The 18536-nt window shown below is 41.3% G+C and overlaps 1 protein-coding gene across 3 annotated transcripts in view; it reads left to right on the forward strand.

Moving 5' to 3' along the window:
• The window catches only part of POC1A (POC1 centriolar protein A), a 59296-nt gene extending 41024 nt beyond the window's left edge, over positions 1-18272 (forward strand). For all 3 annotated transcript variants that reach the window (XM_069812407.1, XM_069812408.1, XM_069812409.1), the window contains exons 10-11: positions 5209-5349; positions 17987-18272. In XM_069812407.1, coding sequence (XP_069668508.1) covers positions 5209-5349; positions 17987-18085 — 240 coding nt within the window. In that variant the 3' untranslated portion in view covers positions 18086-18272. The remainder of the gene's footprint in view (positions 1-5208; positions 5350-17986) is intronic.
• Positions 18273-18536: the final 264 nt, after the last annotated feature.

Below are 18536 nucleotides of genomic sequence, written 5' to 3' on the forward strand. Positions count from 1 at the left end.
TGAAGAGAAGGGAAAAGAAATATTTCCTCTGGATTGAATTATAAGAATCCTACTTTTTATTAGTAGGTGTAAAATTCTGGTAGGTGGTTATCCTGTCGGTATATCTTCTAAATATCACCATTTAGAAAGCAAAATGGCATTTTTTAAGTTGTCCCTTGCAGTTTTACTATGGATGTACATGTGTTTTGTAGTTAATACTTTCCCCCACCCCCCAATCAGCACTATAATAGCCGGCCAGAATGCTGTTTAGCCAGAACAATTTTCCTATAGCTGGCCAGAATGCTGTTTAGCCAGAACAATTTTCCTAAGAGGCTCAGTAAGAGACCTCTGGAATGAAGGCTGATTAATTTTCCCCTTCCCCCAAGTAGTTGCACTGTGCTGTCTTTAAGTGGTTGCTATAAATAAATCACTTCTGTTTTCCCTTTGTCACTGAGAGCTGTATTGTATTCTGAAACTGCTCATCTATTCTTCCTTTAATGTTCAGCTGCTTCTTGCTATACTCCCAGTGCTTAATATGCAGATGTTGTAATAAGATATTTAATGGCAAATACATTTGTTTGGTTCTGCCAAATAAATTGTGCACTTGAACTCTGACTAAAATAAATTAAACCTCTGCAGCAGTGTCATTGTTTCTGGTGCCTGTCCCCAGGATTCAGCTGGCACTTTACCTTGCAGGTGAGTCAGACGGGAGCACAGGTGTCTCTCTCTGTAATCATGATGCTCATGGGTACTGAGATTGTCACAAAGCCAATGCATATTTCAGGGCTCTTTCTATATTTTTGCAATGTTTTTTAAAATCTGTTAGAATTTAAATCACTAGTGGCTGGCTCACCACATGGTATAGATCACTATTAGGAGAAGGGTGTCTGTACTTTGATCTGTGAGGGTTTTCTTGTTGGTTCTTACGGACAGTAGCAGGGGCTGATTTAATCCTCTTTTACAAAATTTGAAAAAGTTTCAGTCTGGGGGCATTTCAGTTCTTCCTCACTTGGGTGCATATTTCCTTTCAAATGTACTGGCCATTAGGGTAGTGGTAAGTACAAGTTGTAGTCTGGCTGTTAAGGGAAAGTTTCCAAACATTTTCTGCTTTTGTTAAAATGTAAAGGGCAAAGCTTCTGCTGAAGGGCCTCACATTGATGCTTACTACTGTCAAATTTGGAAGCTATACTAATGGTTCAGTAGAGGCGGCCTTACTGCCTTTTTAACATGGCTTCAACTGGTGTCACTGCTGTGTTTGAGCTACGACAGAAGTCCAGGTGGGTGCTTATGGCAGACAACCTGTCCCTCTGAGCATTGCAGTCTCTTTCCAATATTTTAATGAAGAAGAGTGTGTTTGAGCTCATCAAAATGTTTGACTGTTTTCTAAAATTAATGTCAAACAAAATTTTGGGGGTCCATTTGGATTTAGGATACTTGTAAAATGCCCCAGCATCTGCCCTGTGAAGTCCTGGCCATGTTTTCTTAGCAGGTAAAGCTTTCTTTGGCTTTAAAAAATGGAGACTTTGGCATGAAAAACCTGAAAGGATTTAAAAAAAAAACCCAACCACCCTGTTTTTCTCCTTGATGCCATGGTAGGAATGCCATGGTATCACTGTTCCCTTCTGGTCACAAGGCTTCTGTTAGCTGGTAGCAGAGGGACATGCTTTGGGTAGTGTCAATACAAACATACCTACTTGGGCTCCTCAGCCTCTTCAGAAAAAGTGAGTTGAAATTAGTCTAGTGTATCTGATCCCGATGGATGCAAATGCTCTGCTTCAGCCCGTGAAAAGGGAAGTGTTGTGCCTTTGAGACGCAGCAGCATGCATGTCCACCTTGGCCAGGCTGGCTGTCGGCCGATCCTTTGCTGTTGTCCCTCTGCTGTTCTGTACATCATGGGCTGCATTTACAGCTTGCAGTGTTTCTGTGCGTGTCTAGCTGAGTTTGCAGGCATTTTCAGTGAGCTCCACCTTGCACTGGACGTGCTTGTGTTGGGCAAATCCAGGCTTAACCCTTGTTGAATGCTGCGTATAGGCCCCCGCTTTGAGAAACCTGCTTGGACGGGTCCCAGACTTCAGATTGCAGCTTGATGCTATTAGAGCGGGTGGGATAAGTAAGAAGCTAGAGCAAACTGACTTCAGTCTCTCTGCCTGACTGTTTGTGGGCAGTGATTCAAAGTGCTTCTGTAGGTGTGACTGTTGGATGCTTGGTTTTTTGCACCTGCTGTGGCAGGGTAAGCTAGGTCGGATGTGCTTGTTCCTAGAACTGAATATTCAAAGACCTTGGTCAGTTGAAAGGCTCCCTCTTGGAAGTCACACTCCATGACACATTGACATGGTTTTTATTTGCTGGCTGGATGTGTCCCTAGTTTAGATAAATGAACTAACTCTGAACTTGGTTGCTGCAGGCATTAGCTACAGGTTATCTTCTTGATGATGATGGGCTGTAAGGAACCTTTTCAAGCAGCTGTGATGTTTGAAATGGGGCAGTATGTCATATTGCCATGCTTCTATTTTTAAACGTAGATCTACTTCTATTCTTGGGGGTGTTGCCACCATTCAGAGTGCCTTCAAGAGCCCCCATGGGCTTTGTGGAGGTGGCTTGCTTGGCTTTTCATGGGGAGTGGTACATAGTCTGTGAGCTGATCAGCAGAATGTAGCATCTGTAACAAACAGCTGCTTTTGCCCCTGGCTTCAACTTGATAGGATGGACCACCTGACCCCTAAAGCATTGGGTGTGGGAACATCTATGCAGTGCTGCCCTTGCAAATATACCAGACTCTTAAACTTTGTGGACTGTGGCAAAGAGAATATCAACTCTGAGTTCAGCCCAGCAGCTTTTTATGAAAAGTTATCTGACATATGCTATAAAGATAGAGGGAGAAACTATGTTGGTACAGTCAGTTTTCTGCTTCTGTGAGTCAGCTTGTTCTAATGGGTTTTGAAGTGGATAGCTCATCATCATTTGGGGTTTTTAAGTGCAGGTTGTATGCAGTGTTAGCTCACTCAAATTTCTGCTGTGCCATGATTGATTGGCCTAAAGTTACATCATCAAAATAGGATAGTCAGCCTTAAAATAACAAGAAAACATGCTTTTTAATGCTAATTACCCATTGAAAAAGCAGTGTTCTGGGTTTTTTTGGTTGTAGTTTAAATTAAAACAGCAAATAGCAGCTTTATAAGGCCGACTTTATCTCATCTCTGCAAGACCATATTTTAGTTGATTAAATCAATGCATTGTTGAGCAACATGTGGCTCTTGGGCTACCTGCAGCACAGGAGTAGTTTTGAGTGTGGCTCCCATGCTGATGCTGTGCAATGTGACCTGGAGTGTGGGCTGTGTTGGCCTAGGGCCTGTAGATAATCCAAATTATCCAAGCAAGTGGGAGGAAGCAAATTAGTGGAGGCTGGTGTGGCTGGTACCACCTGATACCCAGCTGCATCCCAAGCCTGTGGTATAGCACCAGTGATGCCTGTGGAGCTGTTGTTATATGTATCCTTTAAACCTTTCCCTTATTTTCCTGTACGTTGGGCAAAAATGGTCTTGTGATGCTTGGTTGTATGAGGATAGTTTGGTTGGCAGGGTCTGGAAGAATGGTCGGCACTTACTAACAGTTAGTGGGCAACAGCAAGCCATTCTCCTGTCAAAGCCTTCTATTGCCGCAGCCTCTTTTCTCTCCTGCTGAGTCTCTAGCTTCCCTATGTAGTCACACTTTGTTGCAGTACTTACTGGGTTTTTTTGCCAAACTGTTGGGCTGGACCTCAGCCTTGGTAGCCTTTGTAGCCTAAATCAGTGACTCCAAGCAGCAAAAGGTGTTTTTTAAAATATATATTTATTTTTTAAATACATATATTTTTGTGTGTGCATGTGTGTATACACATACGTGTATATATATCTTCATAATGCACTAAACAGTTTTGAGTTTAAAGTTATGTGATCTGGTCTAAGATCTTGTTGCAGCTTAGTTGTACATGTGCATACACATGGCATCAAATATAGAGATGAGCAGGTAAATCAGTACAGTGCTGCTGAGAACTGCCTTTATAGTAGTGCATATGAGAGAAGAGGTGGAAGCAACTCTTCATTTCTTGCTTAGGAAAAGTACATATGGGAGAACTTTGAGACTATTTTTCAATCTGTCAGAATTCCTTGCTGCTTTGATGATTTGCAAACTGCAGTCATATATGTGAGTAATAAGTGCATGGGATGGAGCTGCACCAGGCATCAGGCCATGGAGAACTATGTTTTGAGTGCTGTGATCTTGGCTTCAGATTAAAATCTTCTCCGTTAGTGTAAATTGAGAAACTTAAGTCTGCAATTGCTTAATCAGTTGGCTACCTTGTTTAGTTAGATAAACTTCCCTGAACTTCTACTGGCAGTAATGCAGATGAATAATGTAAATAGTGTTTGTTCTAGAAGAAAGATACCATTTTGAAAGAGGAGAGAAGAGTAAGTTCTCTAGTAAAGGTCTGTGCTTTTAAAACTTAATTTATTCCGAATGAAATATTCAAGCTTGCATAACTAAAACAGTTGAAATTGAAATTGAAACTTCAAAGTGAACTTGTTCTTAACCTCACTGAGGAGGGAAAACCAGTTCAAGATATAAACAAAATTAAAATGACTAAATCAAACCTGTCTGTTTTAATGCATATTGGAACATCTTGCTTTTGCTGAACTTAACTACAGTGCTGCATCCTTGCCTTCTTACAACTACCAAACATGGGGAGAGGCTTTTACTGCACTGCTGGAGTGAAATAATTGGAATCCTCTCAGGGTAGCTTACTTAATTCTTATAATTTGGATGTAGTACTTCCATGTGGCTCCAGTAAGTCTTCGTTTACCTGTACAGTCTATGCCTGTGTACCACATGAGCATGCCAAAGCCCTTTCCACATACAGAACTTGAACCTTGCAGGATTGCCTCGAGATTGTTGTCTAAGGCTTGCCTTTCCTGTTGAAGGTTTAAAAACAAACAAAAAACACACACAACACCCCCCCACACCCCCCTGAAAACAAAACCAAAAAACCCTCCACCTGGTAGACACAGACAAGTCTGCAGCAGCTTTTCCTTTTCCAGCTGTGACAAGAACAAACAATTCCTGGTCTCTTTTGCCATTTTTAATAGCATAGACTGTCCCAACATAAACTGTTCTTTACTCTTTACCCTCCATGAAACAGCAATCCTTCTCCAGTTGTTTGCATTGCAATAGCAGATTGTCTGTTTATTTTCCTAGCAATCAGAAATGGATTGTGGTGTTCATCTTAAGAAGGCAAAACCTCAGGATTCTGGTAGGAACCATGCACAGCAAGAGGAGGAGACCAGTCTCGCAAATACCTTGGAGCATATTATGGGACAGCTGGATATTCTGACACAGGTATGATTTGCTCTTTAATTTTGCAATGAAGAAGGTACCTCTGACTGGAAGAATTGGGAATATTTTGTAATAGTTTCATAGAATAAAAGTGTGGCTAGTTCAAAACCTCCTGCTTTTTAGTAATTTTTTGATAATTCTGTCTTCATCTGTTTGTCAGCTTATATGTAGCAGTTCCCTCGCATCAACTTCCAGCTCAGGCCCTGCTCTTCCCCTAATTCCTTTATGCCGCAGTGTAGTGGAGCACTACTTAAGCTAGCTCTGGTACCCTGTGCTATTAGCCAAGGTTTATCTAAGGTGATGCCTAAAGGAGTGGCTGGCATTAGGACACTTTTGGTGAGTAATCTGTGTCTCTCTTCCCTTCCCCATTATACTGCAGTCTATAGGTTAACTCTGTTCAGATCCTGCTCCTTTCCCCCACCCAGCACTCACCTACACAGTCCAATTTCTGCAGTATTCTCTTCCATCAACAAGTCTAGGCCCTTCTGTGCCTCATCTCTGAAACATGCTTTTCACCCACAGCTAGCAAACAAATAATCCCTTGCTAAAGCGTTAACATACAGTTCTTCCTGAGAGTCACTAAGCAATGCTTGAATAGTACCAGCTGTTAATGGTGATCATCATAGTATGTGTTTACTTAATAAGAATGTGGGGATAGAGCTGCTTTTTGTTTAACTAAATAGCTGCTCATGGCTCCTGTGAAGAAATACTATTTCTGATCATTGTCTGGGGCTGAATTTCATTGTGTATTTTTGAGATTTGTGAGAAGCAGGGATAGTAAACATTGGTCATCTCCTGTAGATGAGACCATGTTTGTAGGATGGAAAAAGCTGTGTGGGAGGGTTTTTCTGTGAGTTTGAATGTTGTTTCTGAGGAAGAACAAGCAGGTCTTGAACACATGGTGTTGAACATACTGATTACTTGTCCAAGTTAGCTCTCTGCTCTTGAGAAAGCAGTACTTGTCAAAAAGTATAAGGTGATGGGTTGGAGGGCCCATCAGGGGATTGAAGTAGGGCTGACTTAGGGATTTAAAAACATTCCAGGACTACAGACAGTCTAAAAAAAGGTAGGGTGAAAACCAGGAGGTATTTAAGTTTATTTGGCAAAAACACAAGAAGGCACTTTTCCTGTGATCTCTGAAATGCTGAACACTTTGCAGGGGGGGTGTGTGTGTGCAGATTTTGTATGACATTGGGCCCTCATGCTTGTGAGTAAAATGCAACCCAGTGTATACACAAAATACTTTATTACTGTTTTTACATCTCCCTAGTAAGTTTGGAATGTGATCTTTATCTTTCATTACATAAATCAGATCCACACTTTTGATGATGGATGTGTAATGGCTCCATTTCAACTTCATAGGTATTTAGAGGAGGCAAATATTGCAGTAAACAGTATGTGTAGGATTTAAACTAGATATAAGCAATGCAAACATCTCTCTCAAAGATATTGTGTAACCATAGAAAATTCCAAATGTTGTTTTAAACCTAGCAGAAAGAGAAATTGAGATCAGTGGGGGAGGAATAAATTAGTAGGTTATAGGATAAAATTGGAAATAGGCCTGAAATAGTAAAAAACCAAAAAGCTGCCTTGAGCAACTCTGCATTCAGCAACGTTTTACCTTTTTTGTAGCTTTTTTGCCATCCTTGAAGTACTTAATTTCGCATTGGTTTTAATCTTTGTATGTTGTGTTTTGTATTAATATAATGTATTTGTACAAGTAGGTGATCCCGACGCACTGTTGAAATGGTTTCATAATTCTTCCTTTTCATGCCAAGGTTTTGATATTTAGCAGTGAAACAAACCAACACCAAACAAAGTTAAGCAAAGGAGCCTGGAAGAAGTCGTCCTTCTCAGAGTAAGGGAGGAGGTTCCTCAAAGAGGAGGGATGCAGGCATGTAGCAAGGCAGAGCTGTGGAAGGTAACTCTGGAGGGCATTTGCTCGCATAGCTAAATTTTTTTTTCCAATGCTGATGGCCTGTAACAGAAGGGAATGCAGCTCCAGTAGAGCTGCTATTACCCCTCTTCCATGCAATTAGATGTTGACTGGGAGAAGCCAGGGCATGCTAATTGCTAGCAGAGAGCCAAGTGAAATGGAAATAGTGGCTGGTGGTGTTGGGTTGGTTGTCTTTCCTAGCCATTTCTGCCAAAGCACAACTGGGTGCTGCTCTCCCCAAGCAGCAGATTCAAAACAATGTTGTGTGTTTTATATGGCAGCTTTGGGCCTGCTGACTTCTTTTTGTGAAAGGACGACACCACTACTTCAAAAATGGAACAAAAAACTTTCATAAATAACACATAACAGGTGTCAGTATTTTTCCCTTCTTGAAGAAGGGCTGAGGATGCTCCTAGTGCTCTGTTATAAATCATTGGTTCATAATTCCCGAGTGTTGCTTGTTTAAAGAGAACACTAATGGCATAAGCAGGGTCATACAGTTGAAGGGAAAGGACAGAGTCCCTGTGATATTCCCAGAAACCCTCTATTGATACAGCCATCCATATTATTTGTTAGCTCCATGGGAGCTTGGGTGTATTTCTGATGTGATACCTTGAGTTCCTGTGCTCTTTGTTCATGTTGTAGTTTCCAGCACTGTGTTAACATGATGTAATGTACCAGTGGGGGAAACTTAAGGTTGTGATAAACTACTTTGGGAAATTATGCAAATATAAACCTAATTTATTTTCCTAATATTTTTTCCGTAGCTATCATTTCAGGGTTTATCATGTAAAAGTGGGAAGGAGAGAAAATACTTTCAATTTCTGCTGAAAGAGGTAATAGTAAGACATCAGCTGAAGGCTGTCATCTTTTGCCAGTGCACAGCTTTTGTTCTGAGCTGCATACTTGAAGCTGCATTGTCTGCCACTCACCAATTATCAGTACCTTCCCTCTGTTGACAATAGATTTCCAGATGAAGTGGGGTGTCATGTACTTAGAGACAGTGGGATTGTTTTTATTCTATTAAGAGTTCTCTTCCTGCTAGACACCAATCGCAAGTAGCTCTGAGGCTGTACAGGCATTGTGCCCTGTGCAGGAGGATACACTTGAGCAGACTTGCTCCTTCAGTTAGGTACTTCAGTTCTTATCAGAGAAAGACGGATCAGAAGAAACTAGTGGCTGTTGTATACCACATCTGGCAGTAACTGCTGTAGTAAATAGATATGGCCCCCTCAGATTTACAAAGCTTCATTTTTATCTTGTTGACTTTGTGCTATGATTTAATTCTTTAAGGTTTTGGCAACTTTCTTTAACCTGGTCTTTGATTAAGTGAAACCTTCCTCTCTTCCTCCTCATTAGAACTCTGTCTGGACATTTTTTGTTTTACTTGTAAGGAAGTGGTCTAATGTGAACTGACAGTCTTTGTATTCTTTTCTAAATGTGGTGTGTGTCTGGCCGTACTTCACATGCAAATAAAGAAGTTAACGTTTGTCTGACTTTTTCAGAAGAGTAGCACCTCCTTAATAATTCTGCTGCCTTGAAGGATGGAGTGAAGTTGAGACCCAGACACAAGCCGGTTGTTTCCAGTAGTTTTGGATTACTTAAAGATACCCTGGTGCCTCTTTGTAGGAAAGCAGGCAATTCAAATCTGGCAAAGGAATGAGGAAGATGAGAGTAATAAATGTACAATATAGGTGTTTTGCTCCTCCCTTTCCTGCAGCTTAATATCTTGTCAGTGTCTCGATGTTTAAAAAGCTTGTTTTTTACTGGCATTTCAGAGATGTGAAAAGGAGAAAAATGCAAAATGTTTATCAATTATTTTTTTTATCAAAGGCTGGATCTCAGTATCTCAGTTACCTATATGAAGAGGTAGGCTGAATATTAAAGTTTAAGGGAAAAACAAGGTGATTTTATCTCTTGGATAACTTTCTGGAACAGAAAGGTGTTTTGACTGAAACAAAAATGGAACAGATATTAAGAGTTTACTTGGTTCAAATGTATTTTCTGCACTTGCAGCTGAACTGCACTTATGAAGGATGATCATCTGTGAGTAACCATCTTGCCTGCAGTGGAAAACTTGCATTTGCAATGATCATCTTCAAAGAGTTTGTATACTGTTGCCCTCACTCCAAACACCTGCAGCTGCCATGTTCACTTTGTTAATCTGTAGTACTGGTGGGCAGTGGGCACTGAGGCAAAAGCTGCTGGTTTTATGTGGGAAGAAAGATGTCTGCTCCAAACAGAGTTCAGAATCAGGTTAGCATAAAAATTCATAAACAGCTGTGATAATCACCCACAGGAAACAGCTTTATATACTTCCCCAAACTAATCTTGCATTGAAGCTGGGAGAAAACAACACAGTGAAATGGAGAAGACTTGATAAATCTGTAAAATAATCCATGCCTGAACTGAAGGACAATCTAGCTCATGAGATTAAAGGATTATTTCACTCCAGAAAAGATTGCAGAGGGAGGGAGGAGAATTTTTTTAAATTAAATTCTTTAGCATAAAAAAAAGTCTTGGACACAAGTGAGTTGCTTTTTAATTAAAACTGAAAATGTTTGTGTGTATAATACTTATAATGAAACCAAGTAAAATCAAATTTGTTACTCCTTCTTTTGAGATGTGGTCTCCAGAGCCTGTGTTGGTGAGGAATGAATGTGGCCTCTCTTCTGAGATATATTGAATGTAGATTAAGCAACTGGTTTAGTAGAATAAATGGTGTTATGACTTCAAGTAGTTACAAGTCAAGAAGAAAGATTGGGGGGGGCGTGTGTGTGTGTGTGTTCATAAGTGCTGCTACCTCTGCCTTGTGCAAATGTCTTGGTTTCTATGTTGCTCTTAATACCTGAACACAGACTGGCTACAGGTGGACCCAATGTATAGGAAAAAAACTGCAAGCAGTTTTTATTCCAAAAGAAATGGTTTAAAATCCAAAACACTAATAAAAAATGTTCCCATCTGAAAAAACTGTGAAATGCCAGATGAGCTTGGTTTTTAAATCTTAATTTAAAGGATGTAGAGGCAATTTCTCATGAGTGAAAACCATCTCTTGGAGATGCAGTAGCTTTGATCTCTTCACTCAAAACAAATTAAGTACCCTGGTTGTTGCCAGTCCTCTGTATAATATCATCAGAGCTACTTTTTTTCTGAAATTTACTTCCAAAATATGCTTGTTACAAAATCTCCAAGTCTTGATGCAAGTACATTTTTTTTTTTCTAAGACTGCCTAAGTTAAACACACTCCTAGGGATATTGTTATATTAGCAGGACACTGTGTAAAGGCTGGCTTCTTAAAAGTGCTGATCATCTCCCTGGAGGTCCACAGGACCTTCACCTTCTATTAGCCTTCAATGGGGAGGAATACTGAACACCTCCCACAATTTGTGTTCACAAGCAGACCTTGAAGATTAATATAAACTGTTATTTGGCCATTGGGTACCAGCAGCTGGGTTAATTTAGATGAGTGATTTGCGTACTTGCAGAGGTAGATTGGGTGGCAGGGGAAGGATATGGGAAGTCTTTGTGGTTGGGGGAGACCTCTAGTCATTTGGGGTTCTAACCGCTATATTGTGCAGCTGCTCTCATGGTACATGCTTGGATATTTTGTTGTAGCTCATCATTACTTGCTGTGTTTTCATACTGTGTGGAGAAAGTTGAAGACTCCTGACTCCTTTTGCTGTGCTAGTCTTAGCCCTAGAGGCCTAGGAGCTCTGCACCAAGGAAGCTGCCTGTACCTGTGCAGAAGCTTGCAGCTATTCCTTTCCAGAAACTTGCAGATCCAATGCAAGTGCCATCAGTTTAGCTTTGGCTGATCAACTGTCAAGACTGAAGCAACAGCAATGTGTGATGAAATATTTTTAGTAAGAGGGCTGTAAATGGAAAGGCTCAGTTACAGATGGCTTGTGTGCCTTGTGTCCCCACACTGTGCAGAAGAAACTGGCAGAGCCTGTGGCTCATCTTCTTTGTGGCTAGGATTGATTTAATACAAAGAATGCCCTTTTCTGTCCTCCTTTGGTCACCGTGATGCTGGTACTGACCATGCTGCTTGGTCTGGCAAAGCAGGTCATACTAGAATTTTCAGGTACTCTTGTATGGTTTTCTTACTGTAAAAAGCACAACAAGCAGTGCAAGTGATAACTCGTTGCTGTACTGAGTGTACTGCATGAGTAGACTTGAGTAGACTCATGCAGTAGACCAAAGTTGCTCCTGTAATTTAGTTAAAGGGTTGGTCAACTGCAATTCAAGCATCTGTAGAAAGTGGAGTGTACTGGGAGGTGGAAGGAGAGATGGCAGCTGATAATCATAGCATGGTTTGGGTTGGAAGGGACCTTAAAGATAATCTAGTTCCAACCTCCCCTGCCATGGGCAGGGACATGTTCCACTAGATCAGGTTGCTCAAAGCCCCGTCTAACCTGGCCTTGAAAATTTCCAAGGACGGGGCACCTGCAACTTCTCTGGGCAACCTGTTCCAGTGCCTCACCACCCTCACAGTAATAAGGAGGGATTAGCTGAGCAATACTGGTTTCAAATTTTATAACTACCCACTTCCTTCTTGTAGTGCTTTGGGCTGCTAAATATAAAAAATTCTTTACTTTTCAAGTAATCTGAGTAGCATGTGTCTGGCTGAAGAGAGCTGGTAGGACTAGGAGCTCTTGTGCGCTGCACTAGAGAACAGACATTGAGGTGGTTTAGCCAGATGACTTCTTGAGCAGATCTGGAGTTCTATGTAGAGATCCTGATGAGGCCAGGTTAGTGTTACCATTTGCACTTCTGCAGGCATCATCACGTATTCCTAATCCACGTGACCCGACTGTGACTTTGGATGAAGGCACAGAAACCGTGTTGAGGGGGCTTATGGGACTTCCAAACCCACAGCTGTACAGCAGCACTAACTGATAACATTCCTGTCTAGCCACACTGGAGCTAAGTGTTTTGTAGTAGCAAATATAAAAGTTTGTGGAATTTGAAGCATGCTACAAAGTAAACCCAGGAAAATTCATGAAGTTGCATTAAAGATTGAGAGGAAGACTGAAGCACTACATGAGCCTTATTCTTCATTCTGAAGTAATCAATACACTATCTGTGAATCAGCCTGGTGTGAAATATTCTATGCAAATAGGCTTTGTGAGAATTTGCCTTAGAATCTGCATTCAAAGCAATTGAGATGGTGTGGAGCTACAGAACTTATTTTAAATGTCTCTGGGGTAGCAGATCTTGTTTTGGTCTGAGCAGATAAGGAGCTATCATTTCTTTAGAAATCATTTCACATTTTAAAAGAAAAACAACAAACAAAACCCACCTTAATTGTGTATTTGATCTCTGAGATTAAGGCTTTGGCCAGTAGAGTAAGTCTAGTCCCGGCATGCGTTTGTTTGCTACATAAAGTGTTAATACCTGTGAAGGCTTCATACCTTGTTATACTCTCAGGTATGAGGCTTACTTCCTCAGTTAGTCTCAACTGCCAGCTTTTTGCTGGAAGTGCTTCAGAGCATACTGAATGTCTGTAGCCATTTCAAGTTCCATCTCAAAACTGTGTTAAGATAAAACTTGTACATGATGAGGGCAGTCTAGCTTTCTTCAAGCATGTTTAGTAATAGCAGGGGTCTGTTTTGAGTTTCACTAGATGCAGTTGCTGAGATCGAAGGGAGGCTGACAGCAAGTCAGGGCAAAACTTAGTACTATAGGAGGAAAGGCTGCTTCTCACCAGGCAGCTTCATGCTTCAACCTCAGAGTGACTTGTGCTGCACGAGTTCTCCCATGAGCCTTTTAATCTTGCAGCTGAAGTTTGGTATTTTGAATTATTGTTGGTGGAAGGAGTTAACTATGTGTTCTGTAAAAGGTAGGTAGGGCTACCCTGGTGCAAACCCTTCCTGTGGTACTTTATTTCACTCATTGGATTAGTTTAGAGAAAGGGCTCCCAAGCTTAATTTACCTGGAAACTTGCTAATTTCTGTCTCCGCACAGAACTGCGTATACATTCAGGACAGCATTTAGCAAGTGTTGGAGGTGCCATTTTAGTGAAATGCATACAATAGCTGGGGTCTCTTTTGAATATTACTCAGTTCAAGTGGTGCATTTGAAGGTTGGCAACTGTACTCCTTTCTTGCAAGACTGATTTTACTTTCCAGTATAGTGCCAGCAGGTCTCCTCAATGCTGTGCAGCAGCTTGAGATCCAAGTGTCACAAATTTGTGCCTTAGAGGTATATAGGTGCCTCTGAACCCACTCCTTAGAGCTTGCTCAGGAGAGACCCTTGGATGCTAAGGGAGCATTCCCATGATGCAGTTTACTTGCTGTACTTCTTGGTTGTGTTTGGGACTAAAATCCACTCTGCAGTGACTCTCTTTCTGGAAAATCAAGTAGCCTACAAGAAGTTACAGCTGGGCATCTAGCTCTTTGAAAACAAACCAGCGTTGGCCTCAGTCTTTACAGAGGGGAGAGCTCTTAAGCCTGCAGCTCCGGGTCAGACTTGGTAAGTCTCGTTCTTCAAATCCACGGACCATCTGTTGTCTTCATTGTACCTATTGAGAGGCATCCCTAAGTCTCCTTGTACCAGCACAGTGGAGTCGGGAAATTGAGTGCATGGAAACTTAGAAACTTCTGCATTTGTTGCTTGTTCTTTTGCAGGTGTGTTTTTTGATAAATTGTAAAGAAAATGCTGTCTTCATAAATTAACGTGTCAGATGGGAAAGAAAAATCTGAAGAGGTAGTAGTGTTTTTTCTTGGGCTGATATGTTAGTGCCCTGCAAAATCTTTTTTAGCATATGCTTAGAAAAACTGGTGGAGCAAACTTAAGAATCTTTTTATTTAAGTAAAGCTAGGAAACTACCTCTGCCTCCTTTGAGATCAATGGAGAGAGTGATTTTACATTATGAAATGATGACAGGAATAGAAGTGCAAGTGTAATACTTAGCCTGCACATAGCCAAGAGCATATCTACTTTGCAGCTGGTGTGCAGGATCATATACCTTGTAGGTTGAGCCTGGCTGTTACCTCATTTGAGTAACTGTAGTATCAGTACATGTTTTTGGGGTCCCACAATTACTGGTCATCAACCAGAGCAGTGCTATGTCCCCTGTGCAATTATGTGTGCTAACTCAATCAAAGCTGATGCGAGTGGTGTACTGAAAAACCCATGTGCAAGCAGGAGCTGCACCTTTTTGCTTGCAGAGCAGTCATCCCTTAGCAGGGTGAGCCTAACGTTATTCCACTGTTCCTGTGCTCTTGTCAGCTTTGTCCCCAGCTCCAGGTTAAGTACTGCTTTAGTTAATGAGCAGCCATCTGTTTAGGTGGATCTCTATCTCCTGGCAGAGAGGCCCACCACTGCTCAAGAGGGTTGCTGATGGTCTCTGCTTGCTCTAGACTCTGCTTTTCAGGTTTCCTTTGGCAGTTGTAGAACTGGTTTCTGTTGGCATTCATTTAGCACCTGGTTCCCCTTATCTGTAGTCCTTGAAAGAGGCAGGGCTGATTGTCCCTCCAGGACCACTGCAAAAGCCTCAACCCTGAGGCTAGTTGTTCTTAAACTGTCTCTGCTACTTAATCAGACAGGGAAATGTCCAGCAGGGACTAAGCAAAAGATACTGATGAAGGCATCTTGGAACAGCATCACAAATCACTATTACTTGGGTTGAGAGAGTAAAAATAATATGGAGGAATAGCATAGGGGACTTGTTATCAAGTAAGCAAGTGTGACTATTGGGTGCTTCAGTTTAGGTGTCCTGGGGGAGGATGGAGCTGAATGTTCTCCAGAACTTAAAAAGTAAATAGGAGATAACTTTTTTTCTACATAGTTTTTCATTAATGTTTCCAAAGAGAATAGCAGGTTTTTTTTCTAGGCTAAGTCTGCAAAGGTGAATGAAGACAAGTGTTGCAGGAAGTCTTGGTGGAATTGATTTAAGTAAGTTTTCTTTTGTGTGAAAAATTCCATATTCTGTTCTGGTGTCCATAGTAATGCTCAGTATATTACTGTAATGTCAGAAATACTCCTTAAAAAAAAAAGAAAGGTTGATCTTCCTTCTCATTTAAGACTAAGCTGTTATCCTTCTGCCAATTTGAGCCAGGATTTTAATAAATTACCCAGCACTTTACTCCCTGGTGCGTAATGGAGACATGTACTGTGCTCCTGACACAACAGGAAGCCCAGATCCTGCCACAGAGAACGGCTTGAGTGCGAACCCAGCTCCAGTGAATCCTCACTGAATCTGGCTAACAGTATTTTCCTCCTTGGCTTAATTGTTCGTTCGTTATCTTCTGAAAAGTAATAGCAAAAACACACAGGAGTTGAATGGGTGCAGTTTAATTTGCCTACCAACAAGGATTTGCTTTATGAATAGCAACATGGAAATACTGTAAAACTCTGTCAGCTGCTGATAAAGGGGCTTTTCTTTCATGTGTAAGTTACAATATAGCACTAATAGCAGCTGGGCAGTATTTGCGCTTTCCCTTACCTTCCAAGGATGTCAGATGCCCTGTGTATTTTGGGCATCATATATTCAAGTCTAGATGGCTGTAGTCATCAATTCCTACTTTGGACTTCCTGGATTGAATTTCTGACTGCTACTTTTCCACTTTTAGTTTCCAAAAAATACTCACTACAGGTTTTCTGTGTATACTTACATGCAGTTTCCATTCTAATAAACATTTTCCTTACAGCTTTTTCACAAATTCAACACTTCTGAAATCTGCTTTACTTGTGCTTAGTCTCACAGTGCTGCATGTAACAACGCTTAACTCGTATCAGCAGGATCGCAGTGGCAGTTAATCATGGAATATAGAAACTGCAAGTAATCTGGGGTTTTGCTTCTAGCAGGGCAGTGTGACCAGGACATTAATTCAGTTGATTATCTTTCTAAAGGGAATTTGATGCAATGTTTCGCTCTCACCTTTTTAACCGAGTCTTGAGTTACTAGTTCTTCTTTTTTTAAATGGAAAAGCAAGGATCCCTACTGCTCTTCATTCTCTCTCTGGTTGCTTGCAGGATAAGATCTTTGCTGTAAACCCCTAGCAGACATTCAGCCTGCTGTGTTCTGCCCTGAGTAGCTTTACTCCTGACATCTGTAAGACAGCCACTAGGCAATAGTGTGGCTTCATAAGAAAAAGGACTAAATCCTCTCTCCTTTGAATAGACGGGAGGGCTCCTGCTGGCTCTGGGGCACCTGGGATGTTACCTGCTGGCTCTACAACTTTTCTTCTTGTTCTCTGTGTACTGCAGTTCTTGTGCCTCAAAGGGGTGGCAATAGAGGAAGAAAAAACTTAAATGAAGCTAGTGCTGTAGCCCATGGGAATATTTAAGTAATTCAGGGTTTTTTCTTTCAGGTGAAGCTTTCTACAGTTGCAGCAATGCTACATTAGGCAGCAGGGGTTAGCTCTTCTGCCTTGTCACAGGTCAGCGGTACATGTGCAGTAGAAGTAAGCTTTGAACTATGTTTGGGGAAGAAAAAAAGGACGTGTTACAGTAAATGCTATGATGCACAGCCCCCTCTGACTTTGTTGATACGTGATCTTGCAAGATGGCTTTGCCATAGCGTTTGGTGTTGTTTTTTACTACATCTGTTTTCTCCCCCCCCCCCATTTGTCTCATTCCCCAAATCATTTTACAGGAGACTTTTTCCTAGTCTCAAGTGGCCTTAGCCAAGCTATTTCCTCTCTTTGTGCTTTCGTTTCCCCAGCTGTAAAATGGGGATAATGAGACCTGCTTTCTTTTGTCAAGCACTTAGATGTGCTTACGAAATGTGCTATTAAAAGGCTTTCTATGTATAACTTCTATACAAACAGTGGTTGTCCAAGCTTATTTGAATTACTTTATTGAAGTCCAAGGTTCTGAACATCCTTTGTTTTTAACAGAGTATGTTATTTATGCATTAAAAATGCTCAAAATGTGAAGATATTGATTATTGCTGATAAGTTTATGGATATTAAAGCATTAAATCATCACTGCCTATTATCAGCCATTCCGGTGTCTTTGGAAGCTGAAAGTGGTTCTGCATAGCTAGGTCCCTTGATTACCTCAGAGTGATCAATAAAAGGTTTTCAGCAGAAGCTTTTATTACCACGTGGTTAAAACATTCTTCCTGTGCATTCTGTACATGATGACTTCAGCTTGAGGAGAAAGATACAACAGTTCTTTGTGGGGTAACTGGATTACACAAAAATATTTAGGCATTATGTTGAGGTAGATATCACCACTTTGGGTTTCAATTCCCCTCCATCACCTGTTGCACTGCCTTATGTTGGGAGGGTTTTCTTGCTTGTCATTGTGCTTGTCCAGCAAGTTCTGTGTGTTTTAATTGCAGCAAACGGACAGCTTTCAGGGTAAGGAGGAAAGAGTCAGAAGCAGAGAGGCAAAATCAAAGCTAAAACTGGGCAAAACTGTTCAAAACCTCTGTCTCTCATTAGCAGAAGAGTGCCTGGTGGCTCATGAACGTGGAAGGACAGAACCTGTCTGTGAAAGGAAATGCAGAGCCCAGTTTGAAAGCACTGAGTGCTGGAACGGGTGCTTGGTGTTGTCTGCAGGAGAGCTTTGTGCCCGCCAGCCTCTCCAGTTGTATGGGGCTCTGCCCTGCTAAAATGCTGATACTGGAGTTACAGCCCTGAAATACCTCAAAATACTCCTGTGAATTCAGCATTTTATTACCCACTGAGAGTACAGTACGTGGCTTGTCTTTGTGAGCAGCTCAACAGCAGCTTTAGTTTTGTTTTGCAGACTGTTTCCATCCTGGAGCAGAGGCTGACGCTCACTGAAGACAAGCTGAAGGAATGTCTTGAGAATCAGCAGAAAATCATTCAGAACAAAATGAGCTGATTTCCTGAGAGAAGACGGGAGCTGAAGGCGTTGGGAGGTTTGAGGTTGTTTGTGTTCCTAACAGACTGCGTGTGACTTGCTTTAATGATTTTGAGCGCAATCTGTTTTTCAATTGGAATGTACAGTTATTGTATCTGTAAATAAGCTTTGTTACTTTACTAAAATAAAAGGAATATTTTATTCATAAGTGTGGATAATGATTGTGATCTCCTGTGTTTTCCAGAGATATAGTAGCCAGCATGTGGTCTGAGTATTAACTAGGAATGTTGCATTTCTCCTGCCTTTGGTGCTACTGAGTTAATTTTAAAATGTTTAAATGTCTTGGAGCTTCCCTATGTTTGGCATAGGCTGTATTAGGCTTGTTGCTGAGGTGTGTGCTGGCTACAGGTGACAAGTAAAGAGCTCCCAGGATAGTTTGGGCAGTGGGAGTTCACCTCTGTTCTCAGACCAT

The sequence above is a fragment of the Haliaeetus albicilla genome, chromosome 24 (assembly GCF_947461875.1).
Source record: "Haliaeetus albicilla chromosome 24, bHalAlb1.1, whole genome shotgun sequence".
Lineage (NCBI taxonomy): Eukaryota > Metazoa > Chordata > Aves > Accipitriformes > Accipitridae > Haliaeetus > Haliaeetus albicilla.